We start from the raw sequence: 25,163 nt of genomic DNA, 5'->3' as shown, positions 1-25,163 counted from the left end.
CCCTAAACATACCAAAAGTCATCATGCCACATTCTCCATTGAATCTACGTGTCACTTGCTAGCCATCTACATATACAAACCTCCTACATATTTTAGATCATGAAATTACAGCACTTGCATGACAAAAGCGAAGTAAGAGTGATGAAAAAGCCTCCCTTACAATGTCATACATACAAGTACAGTGTCTGTTCCTTATTTAAGAAATCTGTTTCCTAGCTTCTTAAATCCCTTATGAAAAAAATGCAAATCAAATGGTGGAAGGATGTCAGTGATGTATATGGCCAGTGAACCAGAACAATAGCTTTTTCAAACTTAAGATACCCACAGCCAGACTATGTACTACATAAAGCCCCTAGAACACAGTCCCTGATCCAAAAACTTCTTTCAATGTAGTGGCCTAACCCTGCAAACTCTTAAGTATACTTCCAAGTATAAGGGCTTCTTTTAAAGTTCAGTCCTAAAACTGAATTTCCCGGGTTTCTATTATCTGTGAAATTTTGTTGTGTTGCTCTTTTCAGTAAGTACTACATTATTGTATTTGGGTTTTTTTTTTTTTTTTGTTTTTTTTAACACACTCAAATTACTGATAGCTACTCTTACCTTAACCAATGTGATGGGATTTTTCCTACTGCTAGTAAGGGATTCCAGAAGTTTGCATTTGCTATTAACTAAATCCTATATTTGTATAATATCTACACTTTTCACCCCAAACTATCCCCGAACTATCCCAAGCACTATACAAACGGAAATTGTTTTATACCACCCTGAATGGGGTTGGGTGGGAAACTATTTTCTTGTCCCATGAAAAAAATTGAGATTTCATATGTTCTTCCTGTTGCCCACTGGGACAAAACTGAGACTTTTTGAAATTTTTCACAAAAAGCAAAGAAAAAGAGAGACTCCCCTGAGAACAGCAATTCAGAGCAGGGCCTTGAACCTGGGTTGTCCTCCTCCAATGCGAGTGCCCTAACCACTGGGTTTTCAGGGGCAAGTCTGTCCCTCTATTCTAGGCTGAGAAACCTTCCTAATAAAGTTTTATCAAAAATGATGTGTTTCTGCGAGTTTCAGTTCTGTCGAAAAACCGCGTGGTGCATTGTTTTGGTGTAAGAGTGGGAGAGGGAATTAGCAACAAATAATGGGAAAAAATTAAGGAAAAGAAAATTTAGGAAAATATCTAATTGTGAGGCCTCTACAAAAATGTGGAGTAATGTCCCAAGGGAAATGTCTGAAGCCCCCTTTCTTGAGTCATTAAAAATGAGACTGGACACAGCATTCATGAATACAATTCAGTCCTACTCTGGCAAATTAGTGAGTAGAGACAACCCAATTGGCCTTTTCCAGCTTTTATTTCTAGGATGCTGCAAAATGGCAGTGTGAAATCTCATTTCTAGAAAGATACAGCTGAAACGGCACAAACTCCAAATCTCTGCTCTGAGCCAACACGTGAAGCTCATGGCACTGAGTTCTCTATAGCAGTGATTCTCAACCAGGGTACACGTACCCCTGGGGTACACAGAGGTCTTCCAGGAGGTACATCAACCTCAAAGGTAGTTGCCTAATTTTACAACAAGTTACATAAAAAGCACTAGTCAAATCAGTACAAACTAAAATTTCATACGATTACTTGTTTATACTTCTCTATATTCTATACAATGAAATGCAAGTACAATATTTATATTCCAATCAATTTACTTTATAATTATAGGGTAAAATGAGAAAGTCAGCAATTTTTCAGTAATAGTGTGTTGTGACACTTTTGTATTTTTATGTCTGATTTTGTAAGCAAGTTTTTGAGTGCGGTGAAACTTGGGGTATGCCCGACAAATCAAACTCCTGAAAGGGGTACAGTAGTCTGAAAAGACTGAGAGCCACTGATGTATAATTTTACCTTGAAAATCTCTATCTTAGGTATAACGTTAATGTAGCATTTTCCAAAGTGTGAGACTAGCCAGGAAGGGTGCAGAACAATGGCAGAGCAAGTTTCCCCCATCTTGCCCTACTAAAATGGTGTGAGTTAAAGGAGTAACCTGGGGACGGGTTTTTGATTTACTGCAGGGAGGTTCAGCTTCAATAAACGTGGGACACACTAAAGATGGAAGGTACGTGCACATAGAAAGAACTTGTCCCCAACCTCTTATAAGAGAAATAAATTCCTTGCAGCTCCCTTCCCTCCTGTTGTAAACGTGATTCATGGAGCAATGCTAGCAGCAACTCCTTATCTTTCCTGTGGGTCAGAAGTCAACCATATGGCAGCATTCTGTATTATTCTTGGAAGGGAGAAGGGAAGGGAAGGAAACAGAAGCCAAAAGGGCAAGAGACTTAAAAAAACAAATTAAAAAAGTCCTGACAGCTACTTTGCAAATGATATGGTAAAGAAACACATTAATTAGATTAAGATATTATGAAGTTTAAGCACTAGAAAGTTATTAATATAGTTAACTTGACTTGAATTTATCTTCTAATCTCATGCAAACCTAAAAAGCTCAAGATTACAAGTCATCTAGAGCAGGCCTGCACAACTCATAAAGTGGCGAGGGGCATATTACTCCAAAGAAAACACCTGAGGGCAAAACTCCCTCCCCGCCCAAGGCCACCGAAACACCACCTCCCAGACCCCCCCGAAACACACACACACACACACACCGGTTCATTGAGGGGCAAATCCCAATGAGCCTTTATAGACCCTGGGGGCCAGCCGTGCCCAGGGGCTGCTCCCCAGACCAGGTTCCCCCCTCCACGCCCCTGAACTCCCCTGGAGGGTGCACAGCCTCCCCCGCGAGCCCTCCCCTCCCCTCCCCACCCCACCCTGGCGGCTCCTGCCCCGAGTCCACTCACTGGTTTGGTTGGGCTTGGGCCGCTGCAGCAGCTCGGCAGGGAGGAGCTGCCTTCCGGAGGCACCAGAGAGCCAGAGTGTCCCGCTTGCAGTGGTGAGCCCCAGCCATGGAGGAGCCGGCGCAGTGCAGGGGGGCAGCAACCCTGCAAAGGCGGCGGTGCGGCTAGCGGGGAGCAGCCATGCCCTTCCCCGGAGGGCTCCTGCAAGCTGCAGCAGATGCATGCGGGCGCCAGCCCCGTATGCACCTCCCAGCTGCCCACTCACCACGCTTGGGCTCTGCGGCTCCGGGAGTGTGAGCCACCACTGCCGCTGCCCCTCCCAGAGCAGCCTCAGGGCCCCGCACCCCAGCGTCTCACATGCCCCGGAGCTGCAAAGCCTGAGTGTGGCGACGGGGGAGCCAGGGGGCGCACGGGGGCTGCCGACCGCATGCATCTGCTGCAGCCTGCAGGAGCCCCCGGGGGGGGAGGGCATGCCAGGCCGCAGCCTGGGCAGGATGGTCGGGGGGGCGCGGCTGCTCCCTGCTAGCGGTGCTGCCGCCTTTGCAGGGCTGCTGCCCCCGTGCCACGCTGGCTCCTCCATGGCTGGGGCTCGCTGCCGCTGCAAGCCGATGCTCTGGCTCTCCGGTGCCTTCGGAAGGCGGCTCCTCCCTGCCAAGCCAGGGCACTGCTTTTTTAGGGTTATCATATTTCAACAATCAAAAAAGAGGACAGGGGGAGAGCCCCACCCGAGCTCCGCCCCCATCCATTCCCTCCCACTTCCAACCCCCCTCAGAACCCCCAACCCACCCCCCGCTCCTTGTCTCCTGACTGCCCCCTGCTGACACCCCCCCACCCTAACTGCCCCCCTAGGACCCTCCCCCCTACCTGTCCCCTGGCTGCCCCAACCCTTATCCACACCCCCGCCCCCAGACAAACCCCTGGGACTCCCATGCCTCATCCAACCACTCCCCACCCCCTGACAGCCCCCCCCCCCCAGAACTCCTGACCCATCCAACCTTCTTCCTGCTCCCTGACTGCCCCCTGGGACCCCCTTACCACCATGCCGCTCCATGTGGAGCTAAACCAAACAAGCTACAGAGCACACGGCCCCTCCCCTGCAGAGTGCTGCAATGCTGAGATGGGGGGGGAGGGGAAGCGGGGGAGTGACTCTGCCTGTTGGAGACCAACGGGAGCAGCTAAATCAGGCCCAGGCGCCCAATCAGCCGTGCTGCGTGAGGGGAAGGGAGGGAGGAAAAATCCCGGACGCCCCCAACCACTGGGCGCCCTAGTGGTTGCACCGGCCCTGGGCGGACCCGACAGCCCCACCCCGCCGCTTGCCCGCGGGCCGCACAGTGAGCCCCCGTGGGCCGCATGCGACCCATGGGCCTGATCTAGAGAATGCTTTTTCCTAACCATTGAAAATACTACAGACCCATACCTGACACTTTTTTCAGGTAAGAATATACATGGGCTTCCCATATGGAACAAGGAAATGGGGAACACATACTGAAGATGAAGGAATTCCAACATAATTTCTACACTTAGCAGGCAAAGAAGCGTGGCTATAACCAAAGTAAATGTAAAATTACACTTTTTGAATACAGAAAGCAGCTCTCAATAAGGTAGCAAAGTAGAAGTCTCTCTAAAGGAGTGGAAAAAGGCGACCTGATGTCAGATGAAAATAAGGGTCGAGGGGGGAATGATTACAAAAATTGATTTTTTTATATATATATAAAATTTATATATAATTTAAATTAAATATAAACTATTTTTTTAAATAAACCTATTTGAAATTGACAAAATATGTTAAGGCCTAAACTTACTATAATCTATTAAAATAATTTACATTAAATATAAAAATTATATTAAGCAGTAAATGTTAGCTGCTGAGGTTTTGAAGAAAGTTAAATCATTGAACTGGTGGAAGTCACTGACTAAAGCTAGAATCAGAGTTTGTTGAAGTACTATATCAGTTTTTGACAGCGGTAGCCTCTTTTGCAGTCCACAGAATATTTTCTTCATTTCAATTAATTCAACTAGTTCAGTTCAATTACTAGATCATTCAGAGGTAAGAAATCCATTGGGAGTTGAAAAAGCAGAAACGCTTGTTTTCCTCTTTCAGTCTATGAATAAAAACTTGGTGTGAGAGGATGAGATCTACTAGTTCTAAAATCTTGAATGATATGGTGACCAGAAATAATCACTTCAATTCACTTACTACAGATAATAAACAAGTAAAATCTTTATCTAGTAAATATAAAATGCATCATTAACCACTTTCTAACATAAAAATGTAAAAATTCAGAATCTGAATAAATATGAATTAAATTATATAATTGCTTTAATAAATGTGTATAGATATAGTGTATCCCCTTGGTTAGTCTATGGAAGCATCAAGTTTAGTGCAAAGGTTATTTTTAGTTGCAAATCAACATATTTTAATGGTTACCAACCATTGAGAACCAACATATCTGGAGGAAAATAACTAAAAAGTACAAACGTCAAACTAGATTAAAAGCAATTATTTAAATCCAGGTTTCCTGCTTGCTGATTTAAACCATTATTAAAATCAGTGATTTAAACCACTGATTTAAGTCAATCCACCCTGTGTCAGAAAGCCTAAAATAATTCTTGATTGAGGAGGGAGAGGCTCAAGAGCGCAACACTCAAATAATTCAACTTTGAAGTTTAATACATCCTCAGGATTTCCTCCTGATAAATATAGTAAAGCTACATATGAAGGAGTAATTCCAGAGGATTCCACAAAGGTCAAATTTAGAAACTGTCAGTGTCAGATCTCAGGTTTTGAGTCAGATTTTTTTTTAATTAAAAAAAAACACTATATATTACACACCATGGAAAACTGACAAGAGTTAAAGGTTTTTATGATTTAGACAGTAACACTAACAAAAGTGTAAATTGTCTTCGAGGAAGACAACAACAGACTAGTGTAGATTATATTGTGGGAAGGTCCAAATAAATCTATAGACCAGCAGTTCCCGAATTTTATTGGTTAACGTACCACCACCTTAAAAAATTCTTGTAGAGTAGAGTGAACAGATGGAATATCAAGCTCACATACTATCAGTGGTACACTTATCACAGTTAGAGAATCAAGAATCTCTCATCTAGACAGTTTTCTCACTAAGCTCCAAATGACCTATGTATGACAGTCTCCTTGCTACATAGTTCGTGGAAGGGAATTGCAACCCCTGTTTCTTTTGACCAGGTGAAGCCCATTACCTCACCGCTCACTGAGCCTCCTGTGAGGTCAGAATTCATGTTCTTTCTATTTAAGGCACAGTCTCCCAACAGTCCTCACATCTAATTACAGTTTTCTTAAAATGGAATAAAGTTAATTTAGCACAGGGTTAAAATATTATTATATATATATATAAAAATGAAGAGGAAATCCCCAATTAAGAGAAAGCAGAATATAAACACAGCTAATCAAATAATTAGAAAAAGCAGAGCTAGGCTCTATGCTTGATTACTTAATCATCTAAAACAGGTCAGCCACTGGCGGCACGCGAGCCGATTTTTAGTGGCACTCTGCTGCCAGCCAGAGCCGTCGGCCCTGCTCAGCCCGCTGCCTGCCTGGATGAACGGAACCCTCGGCTGGCAGCGGGCTGAGCGGGGCCAGCAGCCAAGACCCCGGCTGGCAGGAGCCAGCGGACGGAACCGCAGACTGGCAGCGGGCCAAGCCACTCAGCCCGCTGCTGGCCGAGCCACTCAGCCTGCTGCTGGCCTGGATGAACAGAACCTCAGGCCGGCAGTGGGCTGAGCAGGGCCGGCGGCAGGGACCCCAGCTGGCAGGAGCCAACGGACAGAAGGGTCCCAGCCACCAGCCCCGCTGAGTCCGCTGCCAGTCTGGGGTTCTGGCCACTGGCCCCCTACCAGCCGGAGTCCTGGCCACCAACCCCGCTCAGCCGGCAACCTGTCTGAGGTTCTAGCCACTGGCCCTGCTCAGCCCACTGCCAGCCTGGGATACCAGCCGCCGGCCCCGCCCACCTCGCTGCACTATTATTTACTTTACATACAACAATAGTTTAGTTATATAATATAGACTTATATAGAGAGACCTTCTAAAAATGTTAAAATGTATGACTGGCACGCGAAACCTTAAATTACAGTGAACAAATGAAGACTCGGCACCCCACTTCTGAAAGGTTGCCGACCCCTGCTCTAAAAGAAGATGAAAACCTTAGGTATTAGAATGTTTTGTCTCTGTAAGTTGCAGCAACAGCCTATCTATCTTTCAGTGTTCCAGAAACATGCTAGTCTCTCTCAAACAAGGAGGTCCTGTTACCAGGGTTGGTCTTTTTGTTTTACAAGAAAACCAGGTTTTTTCATATTCCCAAACATGCCCTCCCTATTCCCTTTGCATCAAAGGTATCCCAAGTTACACCATGTCATTTTTCAAAACTAGCAAGGGTCTGATTTATCCATCCTAACCTTCAACAGGTATTATTCATTATTTAAGCCCCCAAGGCCAAGATGTAGCTCCTCCCTGCCCCAAAAATCTTACATTCCAGCAATTTACACTTTGACTGACCCTTCCAGTCCTAATTTGTCATTAATCTTAATGAAGCCAAGAATAGTTCTAATGATCCTCCAATAACATTTTAAGAGAGTGATTAGTTTCCCCCAAATGACTCCTAATATTCCTTCTGCAATGCACATCTGGGCATGTTCACTAAGCAAATCTTTGGGAGCATGGCCCCAAAACTACCAGTACAGATTACTCCTATGTATGTTTAACACACAGCTCCTTGAACACAGCTGATTGTCATGGTAATATCTTGCATGGCCTTATTTCAAATTAAAAAAAAAAAAAAAAAAAAAAAAAAAAACACTTCTACAAGAAGTTCAACAGCTTGTGGATTCCTTAAGCAAACTATCAAAAGGAACAGCAATAACGGACATAGAAATAAACTAAATCCAAATATTAACCTAGTACACCGTACTACTCCCAACCACATAGGCATATTCCAGTGACAGCAATAGGAGCTGTGTGCATGGACTGAGGACAGTATAGATACATGTACCCACAAACTATATATCCTAGTCCCAGACAGCAGTGTCAGAAAACGCCAACCAGCACAAAAGCTGTAACTGTGCACACTGTGCACCATTAAAAATATCATCCCAGTTCGTAATAGCACATCTTCAAAAAGCCTAATATGGGGGCAGGAGGGAAGGAAAAAACTACTAGAATAAAATACACAGTCCTATAATTTTTGTTCAGTAGCCAATTCTGAAATATACTATACAAGATTAATCAGTTATATGTTTTAAATATTCAGCATCTGCATTTAAAATATAAAATTTCAAAACCTCTTAACACAGTACTGAGAAATTGTGTTTCATCTTAGGAGAGGAAGTATTAAAACATTGATTTTCAGTTTATTTATAATTTTAATTAGCTGCTATTTTCACAGAACTGATCTTTTTTCCCTAGGGCTAATTTAATTAAAGGTGCACTGGCAAGTTAAAAGTCATTTTAAAAAACATTATAAAATTCCCTCTACATTACTAACATCTCCTTAAATTAATAAAAGTAAATAAGTTACTTATCACCATTTATGCTAACTGTTTGCTTTTTACTTAGCATGGACAATGAAAATAGTCCAATAGGTTTCACATTTCTTCATCAGTTTCTAGTCCATTTAACTTTCATGTTCTCTTGCACATGTATGAAATTTTAGTGTTCCGAGTATAAAGACCAACAGAAATCTTTAATCCCATGGTAATACTTCTGTCTTAGGTTTTGTAAAAAATTAGTTTTACATGACAAATATTTTGGTCTGAGTTTTCTCTTTCATTTTAATTAGTATGTTGTTTTAGCTGTTTTAAATAGATTTGCCCCCTTTAACATTAAGAGATCCTTGTCATTCTACATTTTATTTTTATAAATGCATAAAGAATAATTCCAGCGTCATTTGGACTACCTTCCATATTTTTAGTGATCCATTGTTTAAAAAAAAAAGGGGAGGGGGTAAAAAACAAAACTGATAACTTGATATCAGGAACAATTTCATGTACGAACTAAATACACATTAATTTTTCAGCCCATCATCATGCAAATAGAAAAATAAGTTCCAATTAGGGATGTTTGAAGAATGGTCAGGTTTTGGTTTGTTTTTTTGTTTTGTTTTTTAAAACAGTTTTAAAATATATTAGCAATAAAAATGTTTTCAGATGCTACCCTTCTCTGTAAGCCCATTTCCCATATTCCACAGAATTTACATAAATATTTTAAATGTCATACAAAGTAATTCACTACTTTGAATATAAACTGGAACAAAAATCAAATTCTAGTTATCTCTACTTTCCGCTGTTAACAAGTGTGTCTTGGAAAGTTCTCAGGTGGAGGGCAGGACTGTCACCTGACTGTAGTAACTTAGTGTCATGCTTCACAGACATTTTCAACATCATACAAAACCACAGAAAATTCCTACATATGAAGTGTGATTCTTCTGTGAAGATAAATGCAAGGCATTTGTCAATAAAAAAAGCCGAACAAATATAAAAGCAGAGAGGGAAAAAAAAAAAAAAAAAAAAAAAAGATTCTTCATAGCATTTCATCTAAAAATATGGCCTCACTACAAACTTAAATAAGATGCATACATAACAGGCACCTGAGAGTTCAGTAACTGTTAATTATGCAGTTATACCTTAGGCACTTTAAGTGAATGTTGAAGAAATTGTACACAGGAATCCTGGCTAACCACAAAATTGATTTTAAGGAGAACTAGGAAACTCTACACGTGGATGCCACTGGCTCTTTGCTTCTTTCTCGGCTGGAACCCTGTAATCCTTATTAATCTACTGTTTGTTCCTGGAAAGTACGTTTTTCTCTGTAAATAAAATCCAAAGTTTCCTCTGGATTCATTTACACCCTTTACTTGTGGGAGCTGAATCTGAGGGAATGATTTCAGAAGACAGGATTCACAATTTACTATCTAGCTGCCCTTTTTTTTTTTTTTTCTTTTCTTTTTGCTTGAGACGCTGCCAAACTAACTAAGCAAAAAATTTTAAAAGCTGGAAACAATGTTACCACAGGGTGCCAAATTTGCAGTGAAAGCCCCATAGGCTGCTGTCACGCAAAGTTTGACAAGTCTTGCCAAATGGTTTATTCAGGATATAAACTGCTTGTGAAGTGACTGGGCCCTTTGTATTACAGCTGAATACTGCAGATGGGAAGATTTCTGCCAGGAAAGAGTAACTGCTGTTTTCACCACATGGAGTTTTATACACACAAATAAGAACATATTCTCTTGGTTTACAACACCGTTTGGTATCTTCTGTATAGTTTGGTGCTTTTTTTTTTTTTTTAAGTTGTTTTGTTAACTACAACACCCAAAAGCAATAGCAAACCTGTTGGTAAAAAAATTTAAAATGGGGGGGGAGGGGCAACCAAAAAAACCCACAGCACATTACGAATCTAAAGCCTAACAAAACAGGACAGATGTTTCTACATGTCAAATTTCCAAGCTGCATGAAGATTAGTCACTGTTTAAGAACTTCGTGTATCATAAGGCCTTCCTAGGGATCATACGATAAGCCCTTGCAAAACTAAAATACTCTACATCAGCAAAGTATACTGAAGACAGAAATACCCATGTTCACTTTTCTTCTTAAAACTAAAAAGCATCTGCATAAGTAACAAATTTAAAGCTTCACTTATCTCTTATCTACAGTACTTTTATAAATGGTTACAGACAGAGCTGTGCATGTTTTCAACACAGGACATGACACTGCAAACAACTCTTACTCCCCGGCATAGTACTTAGAACTGAGCTCTTCTATGGACTTCAACAGCTTTATTCTCAGTAGTGAGCACTACACTGTATAATAAGTGTTTGCGGGATCATGCCCACAGTTGGAACAGCTGATAGTTTAGTTTTAGTCAGGTTTTGTTTCTACACAGCAAGACTAGTGTATCTGGGTACATGTGCATATGGATGTATGGAAGAAGAGAAATATTTGAGACATTCACTGCTCCTAAAGCTTAAAAAAGCAGCTGAAAAGAGGAAAGGTATTCTGAAAAATATACCACTGCTTTAGAAGTCTGGGACACTGGTGTCCAAATAGGTGACTACTGGATGATGGACTGCAAACATCTAACAAAATCCAATTAGCCTCAAAGGAGGAGTGTTTGTTTGCAAAGGGAAGTCATGGCTTAGCAGCCTACTACTCAGATTTAAAATACCAGGTGTGACGTTCTGTACCTTGGGGGAATACCAAGCACCCCCACGTTCATCCTTATAATATGATTGTATAGTATCCAATGCAAAGTTTGTCGTGTTGGGTGTCTTCAGAAGGTTCATGATGCACTGAGCATTGTTCAGTATCAGAGGGGTAGCCGTGTTAGTCTGAATCTGTAAAAAGCAACAGAGGGTCCTGTGGCACGCGTCTTGCGTCTGATGAAGTGGACATTCACCCACGAAAGCTTACGCTCCAATACTTCTGTTAGTCTTAAAGGTGCCACAGGACCCTTTGAGCATTGTTGTTATGGTAATGTTATAGGTTGTAATTTCATGTATATAGTTATAAGGCTGAAAAGCAAGCCCAGGCAAAAACTCTCTAAGAGCAGAGGGGCAGTTCACACCTCATCAGGGCATGTATGGGACAAACCCAGCCCAACCTCACAGGAACAAAGGACACTGGCCTAGGCAAAAACAAAGGATCTGTTGGACTCTCGAGTGAGTCACCTCCCTTCATTTGGTCAGTTTGGGACTGCGATGAGGTAATGCTCACCTGACTCTGAAACGGGGGAGCTTAGAGTAAGTTTTGCTTTTATTTCAGTTGACCAAATCTGACTTGGCTTATAATCACTTAAAAATCTATCTTTGTAATTAATAAATCAATTTGTTTATTCTATCTGAAGTAGTGCATTTGGTTTGAAGCATGTCAGGGACTCCCCTTGGGATAACAATCCTGGCACATATCAATTTCTTTGTTAAACTGATGAACTCATATAAGCTTGCAGCGTCCAGCGGGCATAACTGGACATTGCAAGATGGAGGTTCCTGGGGTTGTGTCTGGGACCGGAGATATTGGCTAGTGTCATTCAGTTGCACAATCCAAGGAGCAGTTTATATGCCAGAGGCTGTGCATTGGTCAACCATTTAAGTTACCCATTCTAAGCAAAAAACACATGCACAAGAGAATGAATTCATGTTTAAAAAAAAAAGAGGAACAACATTACTGATAAATTATTAAAATACAATTGAGAATCCTGCTATCTATATTCTATAGTCTGACTTCACATACATAGAAAACCTGACCTGTGAGGAAAGGTTACAAAACACTGGGCATGTTTAGTCTTGAGAAAAGAAGACTAGGGGGAGGTGGATAACAGTCTTCAAGTAGGTTAAGGGCTGTTATAAAGAGGACAGTGATCAATTGTTCTCCATGTTCACTGAAGGTAGGTCAAGTAGTAATGGGCTTAATCTGCAGCAAGGGAGATTTAGGTTAGATATTAGGAAAAACTTTTTAACTATAAGGATAGTTAATCTCTGGAATAGGCTTCCAAGAGAATGTGGGATCCCCATCATTGGAGGTTTTAAAGAACAGGTTGGATAAACACCAGTAAGGGATGAGGGCCTAGACATTACACCTACCTCAGAGTGCCTCAGACTGTGTACATCCAAGAATGCTGCATGTATTACTTCACTGCATGACCTGAAGGCCTAATGGACATCACAGACCTTGGCAACTATCAAGTTTTTATATTGCTTTTCCTGGGCTTCTGTACAGAAATTTGAGACGGCTACAACAAGCACCCAGTCAATGACTTCTTTCAGAGAGAACTAAGTCAAATTTTAAGAAAGAAAACATTTAAACTGATTTTTGGAAAATGTAGACAATTTTCTCTCCAACAGTGTGGTCTGAGTTCGTTTCCTGTGTGACATTCTGTTTTGTAATTCTGTTTATCGGTTAATTAAAATTCATTAGGTTTTCCCCCTCCCCAACCTAAAGATCTTACTTTAAAGCCATTTTGAATTCCCTGGAGAATTCCTTTTTGAGTCAAAGATAATATTAATTAATAATAATTATTTAATGCCTTTAATTTTCAAACTATTTTCCTAACATTCTTTTGGAAGTAAGCACGTACTTTGTACTGAAGACCCCAAATGATTAGCTGGTGGAACTCACTGGCACAAGATGCCATTGAGGCGAAGAGCATATCAAGACTCAAAAAGGACATTGATATGGCTAGCAAGAACAGCCAGACTTATAAGGATTTTTTAAAAACAAGAATTTTGGAAGGAATATAAATTACCATATTTCAGACCATAAACCAATCTTTAATTATTAGGGATTTGGAAGAAATTTTCCCTGGGGCAAGTTATTCCATAGTCGTTACTATATGGTTTCTTGTGTTTTCTTCGAAAGCAGCTGGCACCAGCAATTGTTGGAGTCAACATACTGGGAAAGATGGATCATGGGAAGCTGGGAATGGGCAATGGGATGGATCACTTGATGATTACCTGGTCTGTTCATTCCCTCTGGGGCACCTGGCTTTGGCCACTGTCGGAAGACAGGATTACTGGGCTAGATCAGGGGTCTCAAACACACGGCTCGCGGGGTTATTTCCTGCGGCCGCCAAGCTCCCCTACCCCCGCTCCCCTTCTCCCCAGCGCGCCGCATCCCCGCTCCTCTGCCTACCTCCAGGTGCTTCCCACCTCCAAACAGCTGTTTGGCAGCGCTGAGAGCTTTCCAGGAGGGAGGAGTGGGGAGCCACACGCTCAGTGGAGGAGGTGGAGAAGAGGCAGGGCAGAGGCAGGGATTTGGGGCAGGGGTGGGGCCTCATGGAAGGGGTGGAGTGAGGGTGGGGGGGCTGGCTTTTGTATCTTTATATGAAAAGGTGCCAGTGATGCGGCCCTTGGGCCAATGTACTAGTCCTCATGGGGCTCTCATGGTGATTCGAGTTTGAGATCCCTGGGCTAGTGTCATTTGGTTGCACAATCCAAGGAGCAGTTTATATGCCAGAGGCTGTGCATTGGTCAACCATGTAAGTTACCCATTCTAGGCAAAAAACACATGCACAAGAGAATTAATTCATGTTTAAAAAAAAACTGATGTATTTATAGAGAGCAATCATATCTCCCCATAGCCTTCATTTGTTAGGCTAAAAAAGTCAAGTTCCTTAAGTATCCTCTCATAAGGTAGGTTTTCCATTTCTCTAATCATTCTAGTAGCCATTCTCTGCACCTGTTCCAGTCTGAATTCATCTTTATTAAACATGGGAGACCAGAACTGTACACAGTATTCCAGATGAGGTCTCATCAGTGTATTGTATAATGACAATACCACTTTCTTATCTCTACTGGAAATACTTTGCCTGATGCGCCCTAGAATTACATTAGCCTTTTTCACGGCCACATCACATTGGTGGCTCATAGTCATGTTGTGATCAACCTGTACACACAGGTCTTTCTCCTCCTCTGTCACTTCCAACTGACACATCCCCACATTATAGCAAAAGCTGTTATTGTTAGTTCCTAAGATCATGACCTTGCACTTAGCACTATTAAATTTCATCCTATATCTATTACTCCAGTTTTCAAGGTTGCCCAAATCTTCTTGTAGGATATTCTGGTCCTCTTCTGTACTGGTAATACCTCCCAACTTTGTGACATCCACAAATTTTATTAGCACACTCACTTTTTGTGCCAGGGTCATTATTGAAAACGTTAAATAAGATCGGTCCCAAAACGGATCTTGAGGAACTCCACTAATAACCTCCCTCCAGCTTCACAGTTCATCTTTCAGCATGATCTATTGTAGTCTCTCCTTTAACCATTTCCTTACTCACCTTTCAATTCTCATATTAATCTCCCATCTTCTCCAATGGGGAACTGTATCAAATGCCTTACTGAAATCCACGTAATTTACATTTACTGTATTTCCTTTGTCTAGAAAATCAGTTATCTTCTCAAAGAGATCAGGATGGTCTGGCACGATCTACCTTTCGTAAATCTATGTTGTATTTTATCACAATTACACTTTACCATTATGTCCTTAACTACACTCTCTCTCAGAATTTGTTCTAAAACCTTGCATACACTTGAGGTCAAACTAATGGGCCTGTAGTTTTCTGGATCACTTCCCTCCCCCGTTTCTTAAATAGAGGTAATATATTTGTAGTTCTTCAGTCATAGGGTACTATTCCCAAGCTTACAGATTCATTAACAATCCTTACTACTGGGCTTTCAATTTCATGTGCCAGTTCTTTTAATATTCTTGGATAGAGATGATCTGGGACCCCGATTTGGTCCCGTTAAACTGTTTTGAGTTTTACTTCCACCTTAGATGTGATAATTTCTACTTCTATATTCTTATTCCCATCACCCACCCTGCCACTACCTCCAAGTTCCTCATTACCCTTACGAAAAACCGAGGCAAAGTATATTTTTAGGGGTTAGGCCAGACCTAGATTACCTTTAATCTCCACCCCATCGTCAGTTCTTAGCAGTCCCACTTCTTTCCTCATTTTCTTTTTATTTACATGACTAAGGAAGCTTTTACTATTGGTTTTAATTTCCTTTGCAAGGTCCAGCTTTGCTTGGCTTTTGGCAGTTTTCATTTGTCTCCTACATTTTCTGACTTCCAAGAGGTAGCTTTCCTTGCTGATTCATTCCTTGTAAACTTTCTACTTTTTCTTAATACCTGTTTGACATGCTTGTTGATCCAGTTTGGTTTGCAACCCTTCCCTACAAATTTTCCCCCTTCCTTGGGATGCTGGCTTCAGGCAGTTTTTGCAACGTTGACAAAGTAATTCCAGGCATCCTCCACACTGAGATCCTTGAGTTCTTCAACTGCAGAGAATGTGTCTTGTCTATCCTGTCTCAATCCTGTCTATCTGCAAGCCAAAGCCAATCAACCATGCCTCCTTAGAATCCTGCTTTTACCAATTCTCAAATGTTAAGCAATGATTCTCTGTCTGAAATGATCACTTGTAGGAGTGCTCAGCGGCTTCCTTCCTGGATGGGCTTTTCCTTACAACTGGATATATACATTACTACACCTTGAACAGAGGTGTCCAAGCTGGCCAAACATAAGCCTTTTCCACTGTATTTAACAGAGTGGGCTGAACGTATTGCATTATTTTTTAATAATGTTGCTTCTTGGAAAAATAATCACACAATAGTTTATCAGTTTCACGTGTTTTCACTATTAAGGAGTCTGTCAAAAATAAACTGCATAATTATTTATATTTCAACGAGGAAGATTTTCCCTTGCTTTCAGTCCCTCCCCACTTGCTGAACTGCTATGGTCTCTGCATGGACTTCTACGTAGCCAGTCAGAAGAATGGAATTTCAAATATCATGGTACATTAGAAACAATCCCTTCTCTGTCTAACACTTTCAAGTTGGATCAAGTAAAATACACCTGGATACTACAGTCATAGGTGCTGTGAAATATGGCCCATCAAGGCCTTCCATCCACCCTGTGCCACTCAAGTGTTCAGCTAGGCACTCTGCATCTAGTACTTCAAAACACAACTATTCCAACAACCAATGCCAACTCAAAAATGGTTTTTATACTCAAGCATGCTTCACTGTTTGCAAGATCCTCAGGCACACCCTCTGACTTTAAAAGCAATGAATTATGCTTATTAAACTGTGTGCACTAGTAGTAAATTCCAGTTTCTTTTCCCTTGCTTGCATGATGATACAGCACAGTGATGGTGTTTGGTACCAGGGTACTTTGCCAGTTCAGAACACAGTTCTCAAAACCAAATATGCAGTTCCTTTTTTAAAGAAAATATAAAGTGTCAATCTCTGTCACAGATATGTTTCCATATCGATGGGACAACGGACCCCCTCCAAAGTCCAAGTCTTAAACTTGCGTGAAAAGATAGTTCTTACCTTAGTTGTCTGGAAATACACAAGTTATGTTTATTACTTACTTCAATTTTGTCTGTCTTTGCATCTCCCCAGTAGAGTTTGTCTTCTTCAAGATCCAGTGCCAAGCCATTAGGCCAACCTAGAGAACTGTTCACTAGGACCCTCCTCTCTGAGCCATCCAGATAAGCACATTCGATCTTTGGATTTTCACCCCAGTCCGTCCAATACATGTAGCTGTAGGAAAAAAGCTTTAAATGCATATTGCATATGATTACAGTATGCCTCTGCTATTAAGATTGGGGATTTGTTCCAGCTGGTGAGAAAACTCTTCCCTATTAGTCTCAGGAGTAGTAATCAGACTAATGAACTCCCCTCGAAGTCAGGTAGTGACATTGACCTAAGGTCTGAGCATTAAAAAAACAGGTTCCTCACAATGGGCAGTGATACCCTTCTTTAGTACGGTCTATAAAACAAGGGGATAAAGGAAAGACTGACACAGTTCAACCAAACAGGCTATGCAAAGTTCTGTGATACAGAAGCTTGTGATGGCTGGTGGTTATGTAAGTGCACATCAAAGGACAGGGAGAAAGGCAATGATTTTGACACGAGACAAGGAGCACTAGCACATATGCTCTTTGGCTAATATGTCCAACATCTAATAATCTGCTATTTGTTATAGTCTCAGAGAACTGAAGATGGGGTTAACAAGCTCTTAGAAAAATCCACCACAGGAGGGGAGGGACAAAAAACAAAAAACTCACCCCATCACAGGATTTAGCACTATTGCTCTAGGTTCATCTAGATTTTCCGATATAAGGATCTTTCTGGATGTCCCATTCAACCGCGTTACTTCAATGCGATCTGTTCCTGTGTCAGTCCAGTACAGGTTCCTTGCCACCCAATCCACTGCTATGCCATCAGGATGATTAATTTCTGTGGTCACTAGGGTCTGTGCTCCAGAACCATCAAGGTAAGCCCGACGAATAGCCCGGACATCATCGTCAGTCCAGTATATGTAGCCCTCAACAGGATCATAGTCTATTGCAATCGCATGCCTGATATTGTCTATCTGCAGAATAATGTCAGTGAAGTCTGGCATGTCCAAGGAGATTCTTCGCAAATCTGTCCTTCTAGCGAGCAGCAAGACTTCCTCTGCACCTGGGAAAGAGCATTAACACTGTAATTTTGCAACTATAGAGTGCTCCTTCATCTGTCACAAGCATATTTAAACCATAATGTAGCAGTCTGATGACAGAGAAGGATTGCCGCACAGAAAACAAAGGAGTACTGCGATTAAAACAATGTGAGGTGTACCTCACTTCAGGGGTGCCCAAATATTGCCCAGGTAAGGGGCACACATTAGTAACTTGCCAGTACCCCTAAGAACTACACCTAATTTGCCTCAGGTTTAAGACAAAGATACAACCCCACATGCCACAGGCTTTAGTTCCATTGAGCACCACATGATGCACTTGAGAACTCAGTGGGACACGGTTTAGGGACCCATGCTGTATGGGTGGATAGAGCGAGGAATGGTATTGCATTGAGGCTGCTACTACCATCCCCTCCAAACCAAGCTGCATTTCTGAACCGATGTTCCATGGAGCCATCCTTGGAAGTCTGGCTCTTACATCAAATCCTATTTTCCTAAGTGTAACAGACTAACAATTTCCTGAATTAACTTTATTGAATTAGGTTAATACCTTTGGGGTCCATTGTATTAAAAATACAATTGTGTATGTGGAAGATGTGAAATTGTACGCATTTCCATGGGAAGGATAAATAGGAGAAGAGCAGGGGGTGATTAGGCCAATTCACTCAGGTTGTAACATCTTCAGAGAAACCACCCCCTTGGAAAGTTCTGCATATACTAGTTTTTGGATAAATAAAGGGGTTTTGGATAAATAATCTGGTTTTAAACTGGTTCAGGGCCTTCTTCCTGGTCCAGCAAATGGACAGGATCCCGGTTCACAGAGAGCGCTAATCCTTAGGGTAGGGTTGAAAGGATTGGGCCTGCCAGAATCCATTTTAGGGTCCGAGCTTAAGTCAAGGTGGATATGCAGGGTTTGTGCCCTATTTCTTTGCAGTGTAGACCCAGCTCCACTGGACTCATGCTCTGGGAGTCTGCCAAAAGTATCTCACAGTTCCACAGGCCAACTTCCTTTGTCCTCTGGACAGTCAAGTTTTCCCACACTGCAACATGAATAAAGGGCTAGAGCAGTCAGATTTTGGGAAGACGCTAGTCTGGGATATGGGTGGTTGGACTTAGGTCCGCATAATGGAGTGTAGACACTGGAGCCCCAGGTTGGGACCCAGGGTTCAACAATTCTTAATGGGATTCCAAAGGAGTGTAGACATTCAAGCCCCAGGTTAACAAACCCAGGGTGTGTTACTAACCCTGGGCTTACATTGTAGTGTAGACATACTGTAAGGGGAAATACAGGTGCATTTGCCCTGAACTGTGAGACTAAGTACCAAAATAAATATGAATTTGGGTTTTTCAGACCAGCAAAATGAAATGGCTATCACCTGGAAATCACTTTATTCATTGTCAGGGAAGGAAAAGCACAAGGGGTGGAAAATTTATATATTAAACCAGGTTAATAATGAAAGAGTATTATTTCCTTTGCTAAAACACAATGAAAAAAAATCAGGAATATGTCTAGACATTTTATCATATTACACAAAATTCCCAACTGAGCCAGCCTTGTCCTATAGCTGAATGAGTGCATTACACACAGTTTTCACACACGCTACATACTACACAGGAAATGATAGAAGGAACATAAGTCTTGGGATTTCCTAATAAAAGTACAGTACATTAATGCTTTTCTTTGCTTCAGACAGCCAAATGGGAGAGCAAGTCACAACTACTGCAAGTACATCCGACTTGCCTGAAGATGATATGAATCTGACTTTTTAGGCTGCAGGACTGTGTGCGCGCAGGGGCAGGAGCAAAGTTTTATTGCTGGTGAAGAAGGAGCCGAAACAGCCACCCTGGAGACTGAACTTCTCCATTTGTCCACAGAACAGGTCAGGAATGTATAGGAGCAGGGCAAACCTCCCCATGTGGCCCCAACAATTCATCTTGATCCAGAGGGACAACTTCGAGGTGAGAGACTGTCTAGTTCCTTCTAAATAACCAGTTCACTGCTTAGTTTTCTGCTGCAGATGCCAATTGTTGAGATGGTTTTCATGTCTTGACGCCTGCCAAATTGGAACTGGCCTGCAACCATCAATTCCATTTCATACAGGCCACTGAAAGACCAATAGATAGTAACCTTCAATCACTACCAGCTGGGGTTGTACTTAAAGCGGCAATCCTAGAAGTGAATCCCCTGAGCCATCCCAGTCCCTCTTGGAAAACGGTACTTCAAATCCTATTCTATACAGGTTCTTATAACAGGCTCATCACCATGGTACCTGAGTGCTAATCCTCACAGCTATTCTCTAAGACACAGTTTTACCCTGACATGTGAGGCCAGAACATAAGAAACATGCAATCATTCAAAGGGTATCTGTCACACGTCAAACCAAATGCACAGCCAACTCAGAGGTCTAGCTGCACTGTCACTTGCTTTTGAGTTTGGTAATCAGAATTTGGTACCTGAATGCCCTAGCGAATAAGGTATAAAAGCACTGAGGAGAAAATGCAGTCAAGGCTGGGGGTGGATAAAGTGATTTGCGGGGCAGGGGAAGGAAGGAGATAGGGAATATCTCCTCTGACCTCTAAACAACCTCAGAGTTTCGTTGAGGCTCTGAAGGGAGGCCTGGGTTGAAAGAAGGCTTTAATGATTGCGAGCACAATGAAGTGGGGGGAAATAGTAAGCTCAACTGTGGAGAGCTTCTCCTTCCCACCCCAAGACAGACAGACATTTGCCATCAGATTTCCTGAAGACTGATTTTGTTGGCTCCAAAGGCAAGCAAAGCAGAATACAAATATTTCATTGTAACACATGGTAGAATTCTAGCTTCTCAAGTTTTAAGCTTGTGGTAACTTATTAGGATACATTAAAAGGGGTCACTTTTTGGCCAGACCAGGGGAAGAGCAGTTCTAGGTGACATGTCACCTTAAGAAAAGAACGGTTACTTACCTTCTGTAACTGTTGTTCTTCGAGATGTGTTGTTCACGTCCATTACACATTAGGTGTACGCGCGCCGCGTGCAGGGACGTCGGAAACTTTTTCCCTTAGCGGCTCCCGTCGGGCGGGCAGGGCCCCCTCCTTCCCGCCAGAGCGGCGCCCCGCTCCAGGGTATATATATCCCTGCCGACCCGACCCCTCCGGTTCCTTCTTGCCGGAGACTCCGACAGAGGGGAAGGAGGGTGGGAAGTGTAATGGACGTGAACAACACATCTCGAAGAACAACAGTTACAGAAGGTAAGTAACCGTTCTTTCTTCTTCAAGTGATTGTTCACGTCCATTACACATTAGGTGATTCCCAAGCTTACCATTGGAGGTGGGTAGGAGTCAAGGTACAACTGACTGTAGCACAGCCCGGCCGACCATCGCGTCCTCTCTGGTCTGATGATGGATCGCGTAGTGGGCTGTGAACGTATGCACGGACAACCAGGTGGCCGCCTTACAGATCTCCTGGATAGGGACCTGCGCCAAGAAGGCCGTTGAGGACGCTTGGGCCCTAGTCGAGTGGGCCCGGATCTCTGGGGCCGGAACATTGGCGAGCTCATAACAGGTGCGTATACAATGCACAATCCACGCCGACAAGCGCTGTGTCGAGATAGGCAAGCCTTTCATACGTTCCGCAATAGCAATGAACAGCTGAGGTGTTCTGCGGAACGACCTGGTCCGCTCCAGGTAGAATGCCAACGCCCTTCGAACATCCAGGGTATGTAGGCTGCAGTGGCGAGGGTTCGTATGGGGTTTTGGAAAGAATACCGGTAGGCAAATGTCCTGCCCCATGTGAAACTGAGATACCACTTTTGGAAGGAATTTGGGGTGCGGCCTCAGTTGCACCTTATCCTTATGGAACACCATATAGGGTGGTTCCGAAGTGAGGGCCCTCAATTCCGATACCCTTCTGGCCGACGTGATGGCCACGAGAAACGCTACCTTCCACGAGAGGTGCGTGAGGGAGCAAGAGGCTAGGGGCTCAAAGGGGGGACCCATGAGTCTTGTTAGGACTAGGTTCAGATTCCACGCCGGGACAGGCGGGCGCGAGTAGGGAAACACCCTGTCCAGCCCCTTGAGGAATCGGGTCACTGTGGGGTTGGAGAACACCGACACTCCCAACTCTCCTGGATGGAAAGCCGAAATAGCGGCTAAATGCACTCTAATCGAGGCGGGCGCAAGGCCTTGATTCTTGAGGTGCAGTAGGTAGTCCAAGATTAATGGAACTGAGGCTTGTAAAGGTCGTATGCGTAGAGGTTCGCACCAGTGGGAGAACCTCTTCCATTTTGCCAGGTAGGTCGCTCTTGTAGAAGGCTTTCTACTATTAAGGAGGATTTGCTGAACCCGGTGAGAGCACCTGTGTTCTGCATCGTTCAGCCAGAGAGATACCATGCCGTGAGATGTAGCGAAGACAGGTTTGGGTGGAGTAGGCGACCTTTGTCTTGTGTGACTAGGTCGCGATGGAGGGGGAGGGTGATTGGATCGGCTATGGACAGTTCCAGCAGGGACGTGAACCAATGCTGGCGTGGCCAGGCCGGGGCGATAAGTATGATCGTCGCCCTGTCCCTGCGGGTCTTGAGGAGAACCTTGTGTATGAGTGGGAACGGAGGGAAGGCATATCTCAGGCTCCCTCCCCATGGGATCGTGAAGGCATCTGCTAATGATCCCGGGCTGAGGTTCTGGAATGAGCAGAACTGAGGGCATTGGCTGTTGTCCCTGATGGCGAATAGATCCACCCGGGGAAAGCCCCACCTCCGGAAGATCGAATGCAGGACGTCTCGCCTCAACGTCCATTCGTGCATTCGGTAGGATCGGCTGAGGCGGTCCGCTAAGCCGTTTTGAATCCCCGGAAGATACGTCGCGATGAGGTGTATTGCATGGGCTATACAGAAGTCCCATAATTGGAGTGCCTCGCGACAGAGGGGAGAAGACCGGGACCCGCCCTGCTTGTTTATATAGAACATGGCGGTAGTGTTGTCCGTCAGGACGGCCATGCTGTGACCTTTTATGGTGGCGCGGAAGGTCTGACAGGCGAGGCGAACCGCTCTTAGCTCCTTCAGATTGATCTGAAGCAGCCTGTCTTCTCTGGACCACAGCCCTTGTGTCCGCAGTTCCCCCAGGTGCGCTCCCCAACCCAGGTCCGATGCATCTGTTACCAACGTCAGAGTGGGCTGTGGGGCAGCGAAGGGGATCCCTTCGCATACCTGTTGGTGATCGAGCCACCAGCGGAGCGAGCTCAGCACCTGGTTTGGGATCGTTACTACTTGATCCAATGGGTCTCTGTTGGGGCGGTGTGTGTGGGCGAACCACAACTGTAATGGCCGGAGCCTTAGGCGAGCATGTCTGACCACGTGTGTGCAAGCTGCCATATGCCCCAGAAGCTGCATGCAACACCTTGCCGTTGTCGTGGGGAATTTTTGGACTGAGCTGACGGCTCTCTGAATTGACATGAACCGTGCCTCTGGTAGGCTTGCCTGTGCGGCTACCGAGTCCAGGGTCGCACCTATGAAGTCCAGTCTCTGTGTGGGGACTAACGTGGACTTGGGCACATTGACCCGGAGGCCGAGCTTGTTGAACGTCTGCAAGGCCAGCGTCACGTGAGATCGGACCTCGGCCTCCGACCTGCCCGCGAGAAGCCAATCGTCCAAGTACGGGAACACACGCATCCTTCTTTTTCGAAGGAAGGCTGCTACCACGGACATGCACTTCGTAAACACTCGTGGTGCTGATGCCAGGCCGAAGGGCAGGACCGTAAATTGGAAATGGTGCTGGTTGACAACGAAGCGCAGAAACCGCCTGTGGGCCGGATTGATTGCGATGTGAAAATAGGCATCTTTCATATCGAGGGCAGCGTACCAATCCCCCGGATCCAGGGATGGGATAATAGTTCCAAGGGAGACCATACGGAAGCGCGCCTTGATCAGAAACTTGTTTAGATCGCGCAGGTCCAAAATAGGATGGAGGCCCCCTTTCGCCTTGGGGATCAGGAAGTATCTGGAGTAGAATCCTTTTCCCCTTAGGTCTGGTGGGACCTCTTCTACTGCTCCTGCAGCGAGAAGGGTCTGTACCTCCTGTATGAGGAGTTGCTCGTGAGAAGGGTCCCTGAAGAGGGACGGGGAAGGGGGATGGCAGGGAGGGGGCGAGGAAAACTGGAGGTTATAGCCCGCCTTCACTGTGCGCAGGACCCAGCGGTCCGATGTTATGCGCAACCAGGCCCAGTAGAAATGGGACAGGCGGTCCTTGAAACCCAGAGGAGGATCCGGTATAGAAAGTGGTACACTGTCCTCGGGCGTAGCTTCAAAAGCCTGGCTGCGACTTGCCCTGGCCGTGACTCTGGCCTTGGTTAGGCGTATTGTTACGTCTCCGCCTGTTATCCCTGCCTCGACGGCGGTAAGGCTCGTGCCGGGGGCGAGGGTGGTATTGCCTCTGCGGTGGCTGGGGTTTAAAGGGCTTACGCTGCGTTACCGGGGTGTGCATACCCAACGACTTAAGGGTCGCACGCGAGTCCTTAAGGCTATGTAGCCTGGCGTCCGTTTGGTCGGAGAACAAGCCCGAACCTTCAAACGGGAGGTCCTGCAGTGTGGTTTGCACCTCTGGTGGAAGACCTGAAGCCTGTAACCACGCCGAACGCCTCATCACGACTCCTGATGCGATTGTTCTAACCGCAGCATCGGCTGAGTCGAGGGAGGCTTGCAATGAGGTCTTGGCCACCGCCATCCCCTCGTCCACCAGGGCCGTGAATTCCTGATGCACGTCAGGTGGGAGGGAGTCCTTAAACTTGGCGACTGATGCCCAAGAGTTAAAATTGTGCCTGTTCAGAATCGCCTGCTGATTGGCGATCCTCAATTGAAGGCCCCCAGAGGAATAGACTTTCCTCCCGAACAAGTCCAGTCGCTTAGCTTCCTTGCCCTTGGGGGCCGGAGCTTGCTGGCCATGACGCTCTCTCTCGTTAACCGCCGAGACCACCAGCGAACAAGGGGACGGGTGTAAAAAGAGGAAGTCGAACCCTCTAGATGGGGCGAAGTATTTCCTCTCCACGCCTCTTGCAGTCGGTGCACTGGAGGCCGGCGTTTGCCACACCGTCTTATAGTTGGACTGTACTGTCCGTATGATGGGGAGAGCGACTCTGGAGGGGCCCTCTGGGCTCAGGATATCGACCATGGGGTCTTCCTGTTCTACGGTCTCCTCCGCTTGCAAGCCCAGATTGAGGGCTACCCTGCGAAGCAGGTCTTGGTGTGCCCGATGGTCAATCGGGGGAGGGCCGGACACCATGGTGCCCGCTACTGCCTCATCTGGCGAGGAAGAAGAGGTCGGGGCCTTCTGCCCATCCTCATTGTCCTGCAACCCGGCATCGACCAGTTGC

At 44.6% G+C, this 25,163-nt stretch overlaps 1 protein-coding gene across 2 annotated transcripts in view; it reads right to left on the bottom strand.

The window, feature by feature from the left end:
- Positions 1–25,163, bottom strand: part of LRP5 (LDL receptor related protein 5) — a 274,633-nt gene that overhangs the window by 109,699 nt on the left and 139,771 nt on the right. For both annotated transcript variants that reach the window (XM_054026734.1, XM_054026735.1), the window contains exons 6-7: positions 17,435–17,831; positions 16,736–16,907 (exon numbers count right to left, since the gene is read on the bottom strand). In XM_054026734.1, coding sequence (XP_053882709.1) covers positions 16,736–16,907; positions 17,435–17,831 — 569 coding nt within the window. The remainder of the gene's footprint in view (positions 1–16,735; positions 16,908–17,434; positions 17,832–25,163) is intronic.

Source organism: Malaclemys terrapin, chromosome 4 (genome assembly GCF_027887155.1).
Source record: "Malaclemys terrapin pileata isolate rMalTer1 chromosome 4, rMalTer1.hap1, whole genome shotgun sequence".
Classification (NCBI taxonomy): domain Eukaryota; kingdom Metazoa; phylum Chordata; order Testudines; family Emydidae; genus Malaclemys; species Malaclemys terrapin.
Note: the sequence above shows the minus strand (reverse complement) of the source record. Positions and strands in the feature narration are given on the sequence as shown.